Source organism: Filicampus tigris, chromosome 9 (genome assembly GCF_054856515.1).
Source record: "Filicampus tigris isolate MCC_2025a chromosome 9, RoL_Ftig_1.0, whole genome shotgun sequence".
In the NCBI taxonomy this organism is placed as follows: Eukaryota; Metazoa; Chordata; class Actinopteri; order Syngnathiformes; family Syngnathidae; genus Filicampus; species Filicampus tigris.
In genome coordinates, this window is record NC_141225.1 from 16,206,693 (window position 1) to 16,225,663 (window position 18,971).

Sequence of the window (18,971 nt, forward strand, 5' to 3'; positions counted from 1 at the left end):
TCGAGGTTCACAATGGACAATCCTCAACACCTCCCTAACGTGAATGTCCCTGTGTGCAACCCCCCCCGCCCCGCCGCCCGGGCCAAAGTCAAGCTGCATGCCATATGTCACGATGTCGTCCACACAGCCACCCCCCCACAAGCAATAAAAAAAAAAAACACCTTCAATGTCAGCGTAAAGCACACACTGGCAGATTGGTCAAGTCCAAAGAGACGCCAAATGGACGGCGGAGACATGACGGGGCCAACAGGCTGCGTTTCCAAACGTGAGCTAGGTGTCAACTACGGGGCCAAACTGGACTGTGTTGATGAGACGTTAAACTCATGGCTGAAAGGAAGGAAGGAAGGGATGTTAACAAGACACAAACGTGGCGGTGGAATAGTTGTACGCTGATGTAGGTGACAGAAAGTCTGCCGGGACGTTCCCAAAACACGTGCGCGCCGTGGCCCCAGTGTAAGGCGTTGAGGTCCGACGTGGACGCCGATTCCCGCCAGTCATGTCGTCTCTCGCGGCTCCTCCAAAAGGTGTGCTGATGGATGTTATGACACACGGCGGGGTGAGCTGCAGGTTAAGACCGAGCCGAGCCTCCGAGAGGCCGCGCGCAGTTCAGGCTGATGACAGCCTGCTGACACTTTTTGGCTCCTCTCCCTCTTTTCGTCACGCCAGGTAGCGTCTCGCCCTCCCTTTCCTTTTCTACCTTCGGCGCTGGCCGCCTCCTCCTCCTCCTCCTCCTCCTTTCTCACCACAGTCAGACGCCGTCAGTCAGTAGCCGTCGACTGGCGCCAGATGCGCTACTTCTGCTCGAATGGCATCTATTTTCCCTCTCGGAGACACTCTCTTGCATTGTTAGCGTATCGACGGGTCGGCTTACGTTTTTAGCTCCGCCCACAAGCCCTCTCACCTGAGCTCGAAAGCCTCAAAAGTCAACAGCGCCGCTAGGACGGTATTTGTATATTCCCGGCAGAAAGCTCTTCTGTGGACACGACTTGGAAACATGCTAACACGAATGGCTATGTAATCTCTGCCGGGTGAGCCAAATGTGAATGTAAACATACAAAGTTCATTTAAAGCGGAAGTCAACCCAAACATGTTTTTTTTCTTTTTTCAAGAATATGTTCCCAGCAGGCCCACTAGTTGAAACACGGCATTCTGATTAATTTTGCGTTTGTGGAATATAAATTAAGCAGCAAAATGCACTCGTTTTTAGCCATCCCTGGGGGGCGGCCATTTTGTCTTCTGTCCACTGAAAATGACATCACAACTGCTCACAACGACCAATCACGGCTGATTTGTTTTCTGAATCTGAGCCGTGATTGGTCGTTGTGAGCAGTTGTGATGCCATTTTCGGTCAACAGAAGACGAAATGGCCGCCCCCAGAGATGGCTAAAAACGAGTGGATTAACACTCCACAAACGCAAAGTTAATCAGAATGCCGTGTTTCAACTAGTGGGCTTGCATAGAACATATCCTTGAAAAAAAAAATGTTTGCGTTGACTTCCGCTTTAAGAAATTCTTGTGGCAGATTTTGCCGCTTAATTAGTTTTTTTTAATGAATATCACATTAACATTGTTGTTCGCCTTGCGGTAATATCGTTCGGCAATATCAGAATTTGCATATTGCCATTTAATTTTTTGGTCGCGTTAACGTAAAAAAAACGCACTTGAAGCGCGCCAATAGACAATCGTTCACATTCAGATATCGACAATTGAAAGTTTTCAATTGATCAAATGTTTGTTCTCGGAATGGGAGAGCACGGTGAGAAGATGCAAGCGACCACAGGAAGGCTGCAGCTGAGGTTTTCGATCCGTCTCAGAAGTGTGAGGCGAAACCTTGCGTCACAGGCATTTGAAAAAAAAAAAAAAATGGCGGAGAGCTCGATTTGGTCGGCGCTGCGGTCAAAGCGGTTGAGAACGTTCAGGAAGTGATTCTGCCCACAGCTGTAAAAATATTTAAAAAGCTAACAATTAAAAATGAATTTTCCCCCAAGTCAATCAAAAAAAAAAAAAGAACATTTATCCTAGCCTATTTTATCCAGCTCTTAAGCATACCTAACGTTGAGACTCATATCGTTCAACCAGAGCAGATCATGTTTTGTTCAATATGATGCCTCTAAAATGTTGGGCCTTTTTTCCTCATTTTGGGAATACGGTCGTTTGGCGTGAGACAAAGCGGCCGCGTGTAATTGTCCGACATAAGAGTGAATTGTTGAATGCCGCTTGCACACACATTGAACTTTGAAAGTGCCTGCTGGGCAAGTAGTTAGTAATGACCCTCTTGAGCCAAGGTCAAAGTTAAATGGGCAAGCTTTGATTGAAGCTCTCGTCCACTGGGAAGTTTGTGTCCTGGCGCTCACCTCCTTCCTTCTCTTTCTTTCTCCTTTCTTTTGTTTTTATTGGATTATTCCTTTGTGCTTTTACCTCTCTGCGTTTTGAAACCTTACCACTCTTGTTAATGACGGGCCGCCGGGTTCATTTTAGGGTTGCTGCGGTGGTGGGGGGGAGGACCCACATTTGGTTGGGTCCTGCGTCGTCCGCTGTAGGTGACAGGAGGGGCATTGACTTTGGGGGGGGGGGGGGGGGGGTTCTGACCCCGGATTCTTTAATTTTTACTAGGAAGGGATGCGACGACGGAGCTGTATGTGTGAATAGCTGCCCAAGGTGACTGGATACCAATAAAGGGGTCGTCAGCCTAGCCGGGGGCCTCCTTCCCATCCCAGACACAACCTTTATAGGGCCGCTTGTAAGCCTGGGCAACTATTAAACTCCGTCCTGCCTGCGCTGAGGAATTTAGGGCCAGGAAACAAGGGGGTGGGAGTGGGGGTGGGACTGGGTAGAGGAAGGTGAAGTTGGGGTGAGCGAAGGTGAAAGTTGAAAGGCATGTTCCGGACAATCTGCCGCTTCAGTCATCACCTCCGAATGGAAAGGAGGCCGATGCTTTTTTTTTTTTTTTTTTTTATTATAACGGGAGCTTTGCGTTGGTTGGTTTCGTCATTGCTCTTTATCTTAACACAGCTTTAGCTTAGCAATCGTCATCATACACTTTCCCCGAGGGGACAGGGGCCGAGCCTCGTAAACTTCCAGCTTTTGTTTGTTCACATGGGCCTCGGGGTATGAGGGCCATTGGATGGCCTTTCACGTAAAAAAAAAAGTGAGCTTGTGAACACAAACGCACAAAACTCCAGAAAAAGTCAACAGGAATGCCCCCCCCCCCCGTTGGCCAGTAAATGGAGAAGCCAATCAAATCTCAGCTGCCAATCAGCGTTTTATCAGCGGGGGCCATCTGGCCATCAGCTAATTGTGTGTGTCCTTTAAGTCCCTGTCAATCAGATGCCTCCCTCCTCCCGTTTCTCTTAAAAAAAATCCCCCCTTTTGAGCTCGCTGTCAAATGTTGCTTCTCTGTTCAGCTTGCACAAGTTCAATGCTGCTTCTTGTGTGCGCAGCCGTGGAGACCCAGAGCACCAGCTCAGAGGAGATGGTGCCCAGCTCGCCTTCTCCTCCGCCGCCGCCGCGCGTCTACAAGCCCTGCTTCGTGTGCCAGGACAAGTCGTCCGGATACCACTACGGGGTCAGCTCCTGCGAGGGCTGCAAGGTACTAGCTAGCACCACTGACAAAAAATGAAAAAAAGAAAAAAAAGAAGAGAGACTACGAGGCACGTTGGGTTCATCGTTAGCAGTCTGCTGCCCTCTAGCGTGGCCGTGCTAGTACTGCGCAGTCTGTCAAAAGGTTTTGCAAGGCATATAATTTTACTTGAGAAAAATCTCACGGCACACCACAAAACCAAAATGTCATTACAGGAATACATACTAAAATAGTGGCCTTATTTTAATTCAATCACACATATAATATTCATTTATTATCAAGCAATTATTTGTTAGCTTGAGCTTTTTAATAGCCACTCATCAGAGGAAAAAAAAGCATATGACTCAAGACTCTCCGTAACTTCAACTAAAACCAAGGCTAAATTTAGCTCCTCCGCGACAAAGATCTGAGTCGAGATGCATGACTTCAACCCCCCCAAAAAAGATAACCGGTCACTGATCTGATCAGAAGATGGACCAATCTAGATAATCTAAATTTATTCACTGTACAGTTGACCTTCATTATTCACAAGGGGGATTGGCCCACCAATAGCAAAAAAGTGCATATAATTGACACCCATTGAATGCATTGGGGGGGGGGGGGGGGGGGATAATTAAACCCCAAAAAACGCTGATGAACATCCAATACATGGAAATTGTGGGGCAAAAAAACAATACCCCCTCCCCAAAAACAAAATTATTTTAAAATACAAAATTTTAATATATGCCTGCATATGTTGAGAAACCTTTTGGATTATTAACGATGGCGGCACAAAACATCCCTGGAGTGAACAAGATTGTGCTTGCTGCAATTTTGGACATTCCAACCGATCAAGCTGATCTGTGCAAAGTCTACTTCGGACATTATAGAACACAAAAAAAACCCTCAAAAAAAAACAGATCTAGCAGAGGACATGTTCGCCATAAAAGAAAAAAAACAGGCATCGCTAATTAAAAACTAGGCTACCTCGCAGATTTCATCCGAGCGCCATTTTTGTTTCTCAGGGGTTTTTCCGGCGCAGCATCCAAAAGAACATGGTGTACACGTGCCACCGGGACAAGAACTGCCAGATCAACAAGGTGACGCGCAACCGCTGTCAGTACTGCCGGCTTCAGAAGTGCTTCGAGGTGGGCATGTCCAAAGAAGCCGTGCGGAACGACCGCAACAAGAAGAAGAAGGACGTGAAGGAGGAGGCGGCGCTGCCCGAGAACTACGAGCTGAGCGGCGAGCTTGAGGAGCTGGTCAACAAAGTCAGCAAAGCCCACCAGGAGACATTCCCGTCGCTGTGCCAGCTGGGCAAATACACCACAGTGAGCGTCGCAGGAACAATGACAACGCGGCGGCGTCCAAGCGCAGACCCGAGCTCACCGAGCCGCTTTCGCGCCTCTTTTTTTTTTTTTTTTTTTTGTCTCTCTCGCAGAACTCGAGCTCCGACCACAGAGTCCAGCTGGACTTGGGCCTGTGGGACAAGTTCAGCGAGTTGTCCACCAAGTGCATCATCAAGATTGTGGAGTTTGCCAAGCGGCTACCGGGCTTCACCACGCTAACCATCGCCGACCAGATCACACTCCTCAAGTCTGCGTGTCTGGACATCCTGGTACTGCCGTCTCACACGCGCGCGCACGCGCACACACACACACACACAATGCCGCCTCATTCGCCACGCGGCTTAATAGCGAAAACATCAAAAATGTGAACAGCTGCCAGCAAGCCTCCTCAAGTGTCGATTTGTTAAAAAAAAAAAAAAAAATACAAACCAACGCCTGCGTCTGCCTTTAGATGCTGAGGATATGCACGCGCTACACCCCCGAGCAAGACACCATGACCTTCTCCGATGGCCTGACCCTCAACAGAACCCAGATGCATAACGCCGGCTTCGGCCCGCTCACGGACCTGGTGTTCGCCTTCGCCGGGCAGCTGCTGCCCTTGGAGATGGACGACACGGAGACGGGGCTCCTCAGCGCCATCTGCCTCATTTGCGGAGGTAGGGCAAGCCTCGCCTGCTTTGTATCTTTTCACCCGGTGGCCTTTGGCGAGATTTTCACGCCGTCTCGCCGCCGCCGTCGCCGTCAGACCGCATGGACCTGGAAGAACCCGGGAAGGTGGACAAGCTGCAGGAGCCGCTGCTGGAGGCGCTGAAGATTTACACACGCCGCCGGCGCCCCAACAAGCCTCACATGTTCCCGCGCATGCTGATGAAAGTCACCGACCTGCGAGGGATTAGCACGAAAGGTCAGTTTGCCAGCCCACAGCACACTAATTGACCAAATTGCTTTGGAGACACTTGCCTGTTTGTTTAAGCATTAGCGTGTAACAGGATACCAGAGGTGAGCAGTGTGACTGACTACGTTAACGCACCACCCCGCCTTACCCTTGAAACTCATCCCCCCACCTTCATTTCAACCCTAAAAATGCCTCTCCCCCTTTTAATGTGCCTCTTCACCAGGGCCCAACTGATGAAAAGATTTTTTTTGGGGGGGTCTGATGGCAGTTCCAGTATTGGGCAGAATACAATTCCGATAATCGATTAATTGGCTGATTGATTTAAAAATATGTCATGAATAAAATACTTTTGTTGTTGGTCCATTAACACTTACAACAATAAAGATTCGAATTACAGGCATAATATTTCGCTGTTTTACAATACTTTGACCATTTAGTAATTTAATTTACAACAGGAAAATTTGCAAAAATTGGCAGGTTTTTTGTTTTTGGGGACATTTTTGGGGGGTGGGGGGGGCGTTAGGGTAATTAATAAATATAAATTAATATTTCTTATCAGCCAATCACTGGCTGGCTGATTAATCGGTGGGGCTCTACTCTTCTCTATCTCTTCCACTAGAGATGCAATAATGAATAAATTAATTGACAACAATTTCTCTAATCAGATTTCTCTAATCCGCCACGAAATCAGATCTTTGTGTTTAATCAAGATAAGACATTTGTAAACATGAGCTTTGGAAACAAATGATCAACAATATTTTCTATTTTCGGACATTTATGGACCAAACCAGTAACTGAATCATAATCACTTTCCTTGTGCATTTTCCGCACTGTCAATTCTAAATAATGTCTTGTTTTTGAACAAAAGGTAATGGGAATTAAAATGTGCATTTAATCAGATCCATCAATTAATTGAAAACAAACAACCGATTGTAACCGATAATTAAAATTATTGTTGCAGCCCTAGTCTCCATCCTCATTTTTCCCTTAAACACAACACTTGGCCTTGGATTCCACTTTAACTCATTCATTAAGGGATTCACTTGTCTTTTCACAGTCCAGCCATTCAATCCAAGGAAATTATATATATTTTTTATTTTTTCAAACATTCGGGCAAAAGAGGGTCTGAAAATATCTGGCAGTGAATGGGTTAAACTCGTGTGTCCACCTTCTACATCACCTTAAAACATGCTTCTCAACCTTCTGTTCCGCCTTTAAACAGGATGATCTTGGTGCCAAGCGACTATGTTGAAGTGAATTCAAGCGCTTCATTTCGACAAAAGTAGTGCTTTGTTGCCATTTCTGGCAAGATTTACAAAACTACTCATGGATTTTCACTATTTGCGTTGAGTGTCATTCTATACCCGTCTGTCCACTCAGGTGCAGAGAGAGCCATCACACTAAAAATGGAGATCCCCGGCCCCATGCCGCCGCTCATCAGGGAGATGCTGGAAAACCCGGACGCCTTCGAGGACAGCAGCGACTCGGCGGAAAGCCCCGTCCCGGCCGCCGCTGCCGCCGCGCCTCCCGCGCCGCCCGCCGTTCAAACCATCAAGCAGGAAGAAGACAAGTCCACGTACGAGTCGGCGGTGGAGGAGGAAGAGGAGGACGAGGACGACGACTACTGGGACGAGGACAGGGAGCGGCTGGCGGACAGTGACGCCGAGCCGTGGGGGGCGGCGGCGGCGGCGGGGGGGGCCAGCACACACAAAAAAAGCGGGACAACGCAGTAGGACGCTTCCTTCCCCCGGCATCCTCATCCTCACACCATCAGGCTCTTATAAAAGAATTGCAAAGTTTACAGGGAGTGAGGGACGGAGCAAAAGCACTCAACAAGCGACTCATTGTGGTCTGCAGTGACAGGAGGGAGGCGGGGAGGGGGGGGGGGGCAGTGGCATGAGGAATGTCCCCCTCCTCGGGAAAAGGGCTACCCTTGTATAGAAAGCATCTCTTCTTTTTTGGGGGGGGTTACAAGAAACGCTACTTATACTTTCTTATTGTATGATGCATTGTCTCAGCTCTTTGTCCATTTTCTTGACTGCGTGCGTGTCTGTTTTTATGCGCTAAAGTGACACATCATGAGAGCAGGACTCCCAACTTCTAATGGTCTTCCAGGTGGTCAACATTTTCTCAAAACAAGCAATAGTGACTTTCACATCATGAATCGGGATGGGAATCGAGAATGAGTGATTCGATTCCTCTGACGCTGAAGGGTTTTGCCACAATCGATGTCTCTGGATTTCGGTAGGTTCATTTGTTGCATATTTTCTGTTATTCGCTCAGGTGAAATGTAGCATCGTCAAAGTTGCATCTTCTTTGAACCGGCAGTTCAAGTTATTAAAGAGTTAAGGCAAGCAAACCCATGTTTATTTCATTCCCTCACCCAGAGAGAATCGATATGTAATCAAATTTGCTCCATTTTTATCGATTTCCATCCCTCGACATGAACGTCATCCATATGTGAATCTGAAACAACCACAATGATTCCCAACTCAAAGATGAAACCGTTTGTGATGTCACTAACGGAAAGCCTTTTGAGCCTTTTTTTTTTTTTGATAGCCAGCTGAAGGTCCATGTACTCATACGCTCTTTGTCCTCACTAGTGGGACAACTTGAGATGGACATTAGCGCTCAGATGCCTTTCCATGTCAGTACTCAGCATTGCATAGTGAAGAGGACGCAGTGAAGCCATAAAGATGCCCCAGCAGCCATTATGAACTTTTTACATCACAGCAACCCTCAGGTGTGTGTGTGTGCGTGTTTTTTTTAACTGTATGAAAAAATGATTACTTGCCTACTTTAACTCTGCACCCATCTCCAGTCAACCTCCATTTATTTTCAAAACTTCGTTTTACAGCTAACAAACGCACACGTAGGACACAGTGGTCATTTTTACGATGCCAAATATTAATTTTTGATCACATCTTCGCAGTTCTAGCTGTTATATGATTCCCACATGCAGAGCCTGAATGTACAGAATGTCATCCAAGTATTAAATAGGATTCATGTAAAAAGGCTTAAGACGAATGTTAATTCACTCTGAATGTCACAAATTACAAAAATCTGTCAAATTTTTTTGCACTGTTAAATGTTGGTTGCTTTCAAACAGACTAGATCTTCAGCACCGGGATCTTACAGGGGCAATAAATTCTCATTTCGTTGGTCTTTTTCCTGAACTTGAGCCAGTGCAATAAAACAAAAGCCGCATGCAAGGTTGATGGGGACATCGACATGCGAAAAGTATCCATTCTGACAAATCAAAACAACTTTGGCTCATTAAAATTTGCTCGCCTTGATGGTTGTGACATTTTTGTGTTGTGTTATATACGGAGAATATTTAATGATGACTTTTGAAGCTCAAACCATCTCATTGTGTCTCTTAATAATCACAGAGCGCCTCCGTCATCTCCATGTGGAGAGATTTAAACATCTCATAAACGGGCTCATTTGTTTCTGTTTGTATTAAATCTATGTAGTTTACTTCTTTGGTGTGCTTGTTATTTTGGCTGTATTTTTTTTTTTTTTATAAAAAGGCGCTTTGTGTTTTCACCCCTGTCGGCGTGCAGCTGTATTTGTCATCACTTTCAAACACTTAATGAGCATGTGAACCATACAAAAGTCATCCGACAAGACAAATGTCAAGTGAAAACCCTCACGTTATGTACCAGGCACTCATAATGCATTTCATTTAATTACTGTGACTTAAAAGCAGGCATTCTGAATTCACTAGCATCAATACAAGTGGCATGATAATCCTAGAAGTAGTGTAAAATGTCATACTTGAATCCTGGCAATGAAACGTGAGCCGTAAGAGAAAGCGTCAAGTGGCTTGACGTGACGTTTTAGCTTCGACCTAAGTTACACACAAGAGCCATGCAAACCTTTCTGTCACACACTTGAACAAAGTTCATAACATGCTAACACAAAACCATTCAAGCAAAGGTATCATTTTCTCTGGAAATACATTTTTTCATCTCAATGTCTTTTACAGCCAAGAAACACACACACACACACACACACACACACGCACACACACACACCAGTTAAACATCCACATTCATTCTTTACGCATTAATGCTTTAAGGCAGTGACTCCCAACCACTGTGATGTGGGTCCGATTTTACTTCTTCGGTCAGAAAATGATCATTTTGCTCAAATTACGGTGAAAAGAACAATTAATGTTCTTCCACTAGATGGCAGAAGATACAATTATCCCGTGTATACACTATTGCCATTCATACAAGTGCATTACTGTATTGTTCAATTTATTTGACAAGATACACTAAAGTAGAGTCGTATATTTATAGCTCGTATGTGGACCGTCTATTGCCAGAAGACAGTTGGGACAGCCTCCAGCACGCCCGCAACCCTCTTGAAGATAAGCGATGGATGGTATATTTGGTGTGCGTATACCTCATTAGATACATTTGCTATGAATACATATTAAAATAAAAATAGCATTACTATCTACCTGTCAACATGTGCTGGCAAAGAGGATAAGTGACAATTGTAATTATGGATTATTATTCCATATACAGTAAATCATTTTGTAACATTTATCTGGGTGTATTGCCGCGAGATTTTCTGACTGTAAAATGAATGCCTCGCCTCAAAGGTTGGTAATCATGCCCCAAGGTACGCACGTCGATCTCAACCTACAAACTTGCAGTTCTTTTCGTCACCACATGATGGAGCCCGTCAATTCGCTGCAGAGGAAACATCTTGAATTAAAGGCTTGTACGTGAGATTTGTTTAAGTGGTGGAGAGGTCACCTGAAGACAGGGTCCGAAAGTGCCGGCAGCATCGCTTGTTTCTTGTCACTGTGCTGGCCAGTCTGCTTCTGATTGAGCCAGCAGAACAAGTAAACAATGAGAGGGGGGCGCTTGAATCAGCAGCACTCGTCAGTGACGTCACTCTGTCATTGTGATCAGGTTACATGACATGCCAATGTTTACGGTAGACGAAGTGAGTTGGCGGCAATTTGATAGTACACAATCTTATTTGAGTCATGGCAATGCAGCCCACTGTACCTGCGGCTATATTTTTAAAAAAAAGTGTGTGTAGACTCACGCTCTCGCTGTCATTCTCACTCCAAAATTCTGCTTGCAGCTTCTCGATCCGGGTTGTTTCCTCTCGTAGTCGCTCTTCCTTCCTTTGCACCTCAATCCTCAACTCCTCCACCTTCTGTTGGTCAGCCTACCCACACACCAAGGTTGCGATAGTTAACAAAAACTGACGTCAAGTCATGAAAACAAAAAATTGATAAAAGATTTTTGTGAAAGAAATTTAAAAAAACACTTAAAAAGGCTTTTAAAAATGAAAACTAACTAAAACTACGTTTAACATTTGCACAAAAAATAACTAACTGTACCGAGAATGTCCTTCGGTTTTTTTGGAGTTTTTTTGTCTTCGTCAGTAAATTGAATACATGAGCCGTTGGGGTTGATTTTGTTTCGGTATCACAGCACGGCCATTAGCTGAAAGAATAAAGGTTGAACAGGAGTCATCTGGGAGTTGAGGAACTTTTACTGTGTGTCGCCGAGAAGCAACATCATCTGGCGGCAGCCAATGAAATAAATAAATAAATAAATAAAAAATAAAAACGCCACCAGATGACGAGCCGTCCGTGCGGTTTAGGCGTTTGTTATGGCTCCCCTGCTTTTGTCACTTAACTCGAACGGAACTGCGACGCTCTCCTTTTTTCATTAATGTATGAAAAAAATATGAATGGATATGTGGCGTACTTCTCAATAGCAATTCAAGCCCCAAATCCATTTCAGACACTGGCAACTTGGCAAACAAGGGATGGAAAGCAAGAACTTCCTAGCTTTATTTAACACGTTCAAGTTGTGATGCATCAAACGTATTATACTTCAAATTCTGCGGACTGTTATACTCTGCCTGTATTTCATTTGTGGATGGACACAAGTGCTATTGGTATTTTTTTTAATCTCTCAGAAGAAATACACCCCAAAAATGTTATAAAGCTCAAACTAATACTAAAACTAATGAAAAGTAAAACGAAAACAAAGCATTTTCCAAATTAAATAAACAACAACTAACAATCTTGCTCTGAAAACTTTCTAATCTTTTAAAGAACTCAAATGAATTAAAAACAAATTAGAATAATAATTCCAAAAACTATGTACAGTAACTCTAACGCACACACAATCTCAATTCATGTCTTTGTCCTCATTCAGAGAGACTGTCTGTAACCCATGTATGCTTTTGGAACATCTTTACCTGTGCCGCGTTCCTAAAAGCTTCTCTCTCCAGGGCCCAGTTGGCACGCTCCTCCCTGAGGAGAAGCTTCTCCTCAGAGAGCTGCAGGCCCAGCTGGGCCACCTGCAGGCGGCTTTGGTGCAGCTCGGCGTGGGCGTGGCCATGACGGGTGCTCAGCTCCCTCAGCTCCCCGCGACGTCCCTCGGCCGAGCGCTCGCTCGCCTCCAGGCGAGCCTGCAGGCCGCGGACCTCCGCCTGCGAGGCCTCATGCTCCGCCTGCGGGCAAGGAGGACGACGACCATGAACCTCCTTGGTGTGAAAACAAAATGGCGTCTGACGTCATGTTCGGTGTCTGAGGACTTTACAGACCTGCAGCAACTTTCTCTTTTCTTCATCGTGTTTGATCTGACCGGATAATTTCATCAAAATCTCCTTCAGCCTGCAAAGGAAAGACTTTGTGAAAACACAAACAAAAACACACCAAAAAAAAAAAAAAGAGTAACCTAACTAGGAGTTACATGTAATTTGCCAAAGTGGCCAAAAGCCAAGGTACCTGCTTAAAATTTTGTGTTGCTTGAATATCTAAATAACAGTTGAGATTTTAGAGCATAAAGGACATTTTGTGTCATTTCATCATGATGAGAGTGCACTGACAAAATAATTACAGATCTGAGAAACACTCATCAAGGGCTTTCATTTGAAAGGCAAATGTCTATAGTTGCCTTTACAGTGGTGCCTTGAAAAACAAGTGAGCCGACTCACGTGTTGCATGGTGGCAGATGACTCTAATCACTTTGCCAGAAAAAATGAGTAAATGTTCTTCAAAAAGAGGCCTCAAGCTGTTTACCACTCAGCTGTAAGTTACTGTCAAACCAAACAAAGAGAATTACACTTTGTGTATTTCCAACAACCACACATCCATCGTTACTTTAATGCTAACATGCAATGGGAAAATCTAAGGCTAACACAGGCTAACAATTAGCATCGATGTGGCCATGTTGTCACCCTTTAAGCGATGGATAACTGAACACAAACGTGCAGCAAGACAAACCCAAAAACAATACTCACAGGCATATATTCTTTATCTTTTGCAAAGAACAATAATGCCATACTTAAAAGGTGCGCGAGAGAAGCATGTACATTATTGTATGTTCCTATACATTATTCAAATATCTTCATCTCTCAATTGAGATATATCACTCCGACATAATTTGGCACCAATTGCTACTTTCCTGTTTAGCCAGAGATCTGGCACAAAGTGAATTTGTGAAAAGTGAAGTGCGACGAGGCGGAGCTTCACTGTACACATCACGAGTTTTCAAGACTTGCCTTTCCAACTCCACGTTTCTCTCCTTCTCCCTCTCAGTCAGCATCCCCACTTCATTTTCCAAGTCTTTGATTTGTTGTTGACTGTGCACTTTTTCAGCCGTGAGTTGACTCAGTTCAGAGTTAAGATTCTCTTGACTGCTTTCCACATCCTGCGTAGCGACATATGACAATTTATCAAAAATCAAACATGAGATGATCTGTACGAGGTCTTACTTTGTGTTTTCCTTCCACCTTCTTCAAGGCGTCACATTTGTGTGTCAGGTTTTGACGGAGCTGGTCCATCTCCTCTTTCAAGGCGTCCCTTTCACTCTCCCACTCCTCCTTTGCTTTTGTGCTGCTCCTCCTCTCCTCCTCTATTTCTTGTTTGGTCTCCTTCACAGCCTGCAGCAACTCTGCCTTCTCGCGCAAGCACTCCTCCAGCTGACTCTGCGCACAGTAAATATAATCCACAAATTCAAGGGGTGTCCCATAAAAGCGGACGGTGGGCGGCTTCCTTTTTCTCACCTGCAGCAGCTGAGCTCTGGGGACCACCAGGAGCAGCTCCTCCTCGTCATCATCACCTCCTCCTTCGTCCTCATTTCGCTCCTCTCTCAGGGTCTCCAGCTCATCCAGAGGTTTGGGGGCGCAGAAGGTGAAGGGTCGGCTTTGGGCGCAAACTTTCCCCGTTTTGTTTACGTAGACAAAGTGGTACTCCACCGTGCTAGGGCGAGGCAGGTAGAAGGCTGGCAAAACAACAACATTTCCTCTCGTAATGTATGTGACCGTCATTTAGAGAGTGGGGTTACATTTTCAAAATTACAAAGTAACTCTTTTCAGTGTTTAATGTTTACCCTGAAAGAGCGCACAGCAGTCAACAGCACTTCCTTCGGTGTAGCCTTCAGGGACAAGTGACCATGAGTACGTGTGGTACTCGCGAAGTGACGACCATCCCACCTATGGAGGAATAAGATCACCAACATTTGGTACACTTGCACAATCAAATGACAAACACAATACAGTGGGTATCAAAAGTCTACACACCTCTGTTCAATTGCCAGGGGTTTGTGATTTTGAAAAAATATGATTTTTTTCCCTCCAAAATGTTTCCATCATTCATGTGGTGCACAACTCAACAAAAAAAAAAGACATATTTTAGGGAAGTAAAAATAAATGTGGTTGACAAGGTTATTGTAGTTAAAACTAACGAAATAAATACAACTAAAATTGAAGAAACAAAAGAAAAAAATGAAAATGTTTATAGGTTTAGAAAACTAACTATATTATTACAGAAAATGTCCGTCATTTTTATCAATGTGAGCTTTCAAGGTTCATTTTAAATGCATTCATTTCGGTTATTTTATTCCACTATACTTTGAGACTTTTTAAAAAAAATTTTATCTTGCACTCAAAGAAATACTCCATAACAACACCTTGAATATGCCAATCCAGTCACTGCTGCTCCACTGATGGGGTGAAGTCACGCTGTAGTGACACTCGACTCTGGTTTGGGGAAAGTAGCGCTGACCCACATTTCGAAACACCACCGTGGACTGTGGATATTGTTTCTCCATGACGGTGACGAGGAGGAAGGCACACGCTGATCCGGCAACAGGAGGAGGACAGCTGAGCAGAGAAGACATTTGAGAGAAACTGTGAGGAAACGCGCAGCGTGAGCTCGCACAACGTGTTTATAAACAACATGCTCACACTGTCAACAATAACATAGATAGATAGATAGATAGATAGATAGATAGATAGATAGATAGATAGATAGATAGATAGATAGATAGATAGATAGATAGATAGATAGATAGATAGATAGATAGAAATTGCACTATTTAATTACCCTGAGTGAATACAAAAAATATATTAGCGCTCAGTTTTAAGTGCTGTTTCGCTAGCAGTCACGTAAGCTGTTAGCTAGTCTCTTGTTTTATTCATTTAAAAAAAAAAGTAATCATCAAAATGTAGTTTAAAAAGTCTTACCTGGGAAAAAAACGTTGGTGATTCTCAGGCGTTCACAGCCGGGATTCCATCATCACACTGACTAAAGCTGACCAGGTGCTGTCTAAGGATAGTCACACCAGAGGATCATGGGAAGTGTAGTTCCCCGTCAATAACAGCGACAGAGTCGTGTTTCTGGACACATAATCCGCTGCTGAGTTGTTTACTCGCTTCTTTCATTTCTTGGCAGTCGTAGAGGTTTACCAAGAAGAGTGACTGGATTATTTATGACACTTCACGTTCTAATGACATGACTATTAGTCACTTATTTACCTCCAAACATCTTTATTTTTTTTCACTATTATTTTGAGACAAAAGGTGGTCTTCAAAACATTCAAATACAAAAACACAATCAAACGGTACACTTAATTTTAACTATGATAAATTGAAATGAATAACATCATTTGAACTTTGTATTTTAACTCATTAAATTTGTGAATTTGGCACAGAGTGGGCACAAAGTACAATAAAAAGATGCCATTTCATTTCAACAGACAATGTCAACTAAATCCAGCCAAGACCCCATCCTGACGTACAGTAAAATCAACATAGGAGGGGTAAATTTGTTTTGAATTTTTCAAAGATTATAGTTCTATGGTCCTTCGCCTACCTTTGAATGGTGTGAAACAAATGTTGCCTTCTAATTTGTAATGATAAATAATACACGAAATTGCACGAAGACAGCTGGGATAGGCTCCAGCACCCACACGACGCCCTTGTGAGGATCAGCGGTTTCGATAATGGATGGATGGAATTATGACATGGCAGCCAAGCAAAACAGAGACCTGAACAATCACAAAAATGAATGGATATATAGATCCACAGAATATAATAACCATTATATTTGTAAAAAAAAATACGTAGTACATAACACGTAATATAAGTAGAAGACATTTAAATACAGAGAAGTGGTAACATTTCAATGCAAAATAAATCACTGTATTACAATACAATGTAAATGTAAAAAAACAGCATACAGTACTGCCTATAACCAAAAAAAAAATCAACAACCCTGAGCATACATTTGTGTCCACTTTATGTATGCCTCTCACCCAAAATTAGCTGGGACAGAATCCAGTTCACCCACCACCCTAATGAGGACAAGAAGTATAGAAAACGGGTGGATGAATTTTCCTGTTATGAAGTCTCTTGAGTGTGAGAAGATTCTGGCCACGTGTCGTTACTAAGCAAAGAGAGTATGCCCAGTTGTGCGAGCTTAGCTTTAGCCACACTCTCCCAGCCCTTATTGGCCAGAGGATTCCTAGGGGAAGGATGCAGGATGCCCTCCACTCGCACGTCCATACCAGCTGCGGCAAGAGCGCGGCGCGCCCGCTGCTCCGCCACCCTGCCCACACCGATCACCATGGAGACACCCAAGGCCTCCACGGCCTGACACAGGGCAATGTCACACAAGCGCAGGAGCTGCTCGCGCTCACGGGCATTGAGCTCAGGGGGGGTCAGGTTCTTCCCACTGCTGCTCATGAAAATGAGAGGGCAAAGGTTGTGCACAAAACAGTGGCGGAAGAACGCTGCAGGCTCGCCGCACAATTTCCTGAAGAAGCCCCAGAAGCGGGCGCCGCTCACTTCACTCTGAGTGCAGGCCATGCCGCTGATTCGGCGCTTCGGATGTTCATTGTCGGGGCGACCAACCTCCCCGGTGATCTTCAGCCAATTAACTACTGACTTCACTTCGCCAAAGGGAACCTTGGAGAGATGATGTGGAGATTTGAAATTATGTATTTCAAAGTCTGACTAATAGATGTATGACTAAAACTGACGAAAATTGTGGGGAAAAAAGCCAAATCTATGGAGTATTAGATATTAGATCACATTGAAAAGGAAAAACATACACAAGAATAAAGTCGTAATCTTAAATCATACGTATTTGGGATACAAAGTCATCTCTTCAGGATAACAATTTATGAAGATTAAAGTTGTATATAGAGAGATAAAAAGTCTTCTCTTCAAGAGAATTTCAAAATCCACCCACACAACTAATGCAACCACCTAAGACAAGCAGCCATTCTCATAATTGTATGACTTTAATCTTGAAAATATACAACATTATATCTGGAAAATATGCTACTTTTTTGTTGACACAAAACTTTATTTTTATAATACAGTATCATAGAGCTATTGTTTTTATGACTATAATCTTGACAATATACTGTACAACGTTTTACCCCAATATATTTGACTTTACTCTAAAAAATATACAACTTTGTTGTCAATATTAGGACTTTAATCGAATAAAAAAATAACTATACAACTTTTTAACTTGAAAACATACTAAATTGTCCTTGTAAATACAAGACTTTATTCCCAAAATCTGACTTTTCATGACCCCCCCAGAAAAAAAGTATAGTCATTCTCATTACGGCTTTGATCGTGCAAATATATTACTTTGAATCTTAAAAGAAAAATCTACATTTTATATACGACTATCAACATATTTTTTTTCTAGTTTTCACAGTGGCCCTGATTGTACCTTAAATGTACTATATTGCATTACACGATGCCTTTTCATTTGATGTGGAGGAGTAATATTTATATTTCAGTTAAGTATTACTTGTGAAAACGTATATTCACCGCTTACTCCCTGCGGGAAGCAAGGAACAACTAATGCATGGTCAACATTTTTGATGAAAACAAACATCAATGTAATGTAGATGTTCCCATGTTTGTATGTCATCAATTTAGATGACCGATGACGTCATCTCGAAGACTGATTGGATGTCCTACAGGTAATTCAAAGGTAAACTCACCCCCGTCTGGGCCATGCCGAACGGTCCAGGATTCATGCCTAAAAACATGAAGCTCTGGCCCACCTGACAGTACTTCTCCACGTAGCATCGGTGCGTCTCCCACGCGTACTCCAGTGGGTTGTACACATAGCGAACGGGTTCTCCGAAGCTGAGCCCACGAAGGTGTGCGTTGAGCTCCAGTTCGAGCTGCAGAAACCTGCATGAAGGGGTCGCATTCGGTACCGGAGTACACTTTAGTGCTACGCGTTCTTTCGAGTCCTGCTCGTCGCCATCACCTCGTGACACTGCGCTGCCATTTAACATGGTTGTTTTTCAGTGTACTCATATGATATGTATAAGCTACGCTTTGTTTCATTGTTTGGGTTCTGTTTTCTTCCTGTGTGCGTCTGGTTATACGGAAGACGACAACCACCACTCGAGCCCTTACCGCCGCTTCCAGGCCTGGAATATGTACTACATTGGCGCTGGGTTAGCAGAAACACAAACTCTTTCCAAGATGTGTGTCGATATTGAAGAGGCTGTGGAATTAATTTAAATTAAAGAATGTGTATTGTGAGATTGAAAATCAGATTATAAAAGTAGAGGTAGATTTGTCTCCATTCATTTAAGAATGTATTGATGGAAAATGTGAATTTTGGGTAGTGTGTGTCCTGAATGCAGTTGGAGGTCAGAACATCAATTATATTTTGAGGATTTTATTGTGAAGCGGCGGCACGGTTCGCCTCACAGTTCAGAGGTCGTGGGTTCGATCCCGGCTCCGGCCTCCCTGTGTGGAGTTTGCATGTTCTCCCCGTGCCTGCGTGGGTTTCCTCCGGGTACTCCGGTTTCCTCCCACATTCCAAAAACATGCATGGTAAGTTGATTGGACT

At 43.9% G+C, this 18,971-nt stretch overlaps 3 protein-coding genes across 6 annotated transcripts in view; 1 reads left to right on the forward strand and 2 right to left on the reverse strand.

Annotated features, from left to right (window-relative positions):
- The window catches only part of LOC147142252 (retinoic acid receptor gamma-like), a 40,025-nt gene extending 30,673 nt beyond the window's left edge, over positions 1-9,352 (forward strand). For both annotated transcript variants that reach the window (XM_086041996.1, XM_086041997.1), the window contains 6 exons: positions 3,441-3,589; positions 4,585-4,890; positions 5,001-5,177; positions 5,360-5,564; positions 5,654-5,812; positions 7,184-9,352. In XM_086041996.1, the coding sequence (XP_085898122.1) occupies positions 3,441-3,589; positions 4,585-4,890; positions 5,001-5,177; positions 5,360-5,564; positions 5,654-5,812; positions 7,184-7,536 (1,349 nt within the window). In that variant the 3' untranslated portion in view covers positions 7,537-9,352. The remainder of the gene's footprint in view (positions 1-3,440; positions 3,590-4,584; positions 4,891-5,000; positions 5,178-5,359; positions 5,565-5,653; positions 5,813-7,183) is intronic.
- On the reverse strand, positions 6,651-15,457 carry calcoco1b (calcium binding and coiled-coil domain 1b). Of its 2 annotated transcripts, none has more exons than XM_086041999.1 (11): positions 15,320-15,457; positions 14,764-14,956; positions 14,185-14,287; positions 13,859-14,076; positions 13,586-13,780; positions 13,355-13,503; positions 12,395-12,464; positions 12,047-12,301; positions 10,874-10,999; positions 10,576-10,643; positions 6,651-10,509 (listed from the first exon to the last, which is right to left on the reverse strand). In XM_086041999.1, the coding sequence occupies exons 2-11, from the start codon at positions 14,902-14,904 to the stop codon at positions 10,482-10,484; spliced, it is 1,353 nt and encodes a 450-aa protein (XP_085898125.1). In that variant the 5' UTR covers positions 14,905-14,956; positions 15,320-15,457; the 3' UTR covers positions 6,651-10,481. The 2 variants fall into 2 exon arrangements, with proteins under 2 accessions (XP_085898125.1, XP_085898124.1); XM_086041998.1 differs by having other exon boundaries at positions 13,568-13,780.
- A 159-nt stretch (positions 15,458-15,616) lies between these two features.
- LOC147142254 (single-strand selective monofunctional uracil DNA glycosylase-like) lies at positions 15,617-18,483 on the reverse strand. Of its 2 annotated transcripts, none has more exons than XM_086040930.1 (2): positions 18,166-18,483; positions 15,617-17,041 (listed from the first exon to the last, which is right to left on the reverse strand). In XM_086040930.1, exons 1-2 carry the CDS (start codon positions 18,403-18,405, stop codon positions 16,475-16,477), a joined length of 807 nt encoding a protein of 268 aa, XP_085897056.1. In that variant the 5' UTR covers positions 18,406-18,483; the 3' UTR covers positions 15,617-16,474. The 2 variants fall into 2 exon arrangements, with proteins under 2 accessions (XP_085897056.1, XP_085897055.1); XM_086040929.1 differs by having other exon boundaries at positions 18,103-18,483.
- Positions 18,484-18,971: the final 488 nt, after the last annotated feature.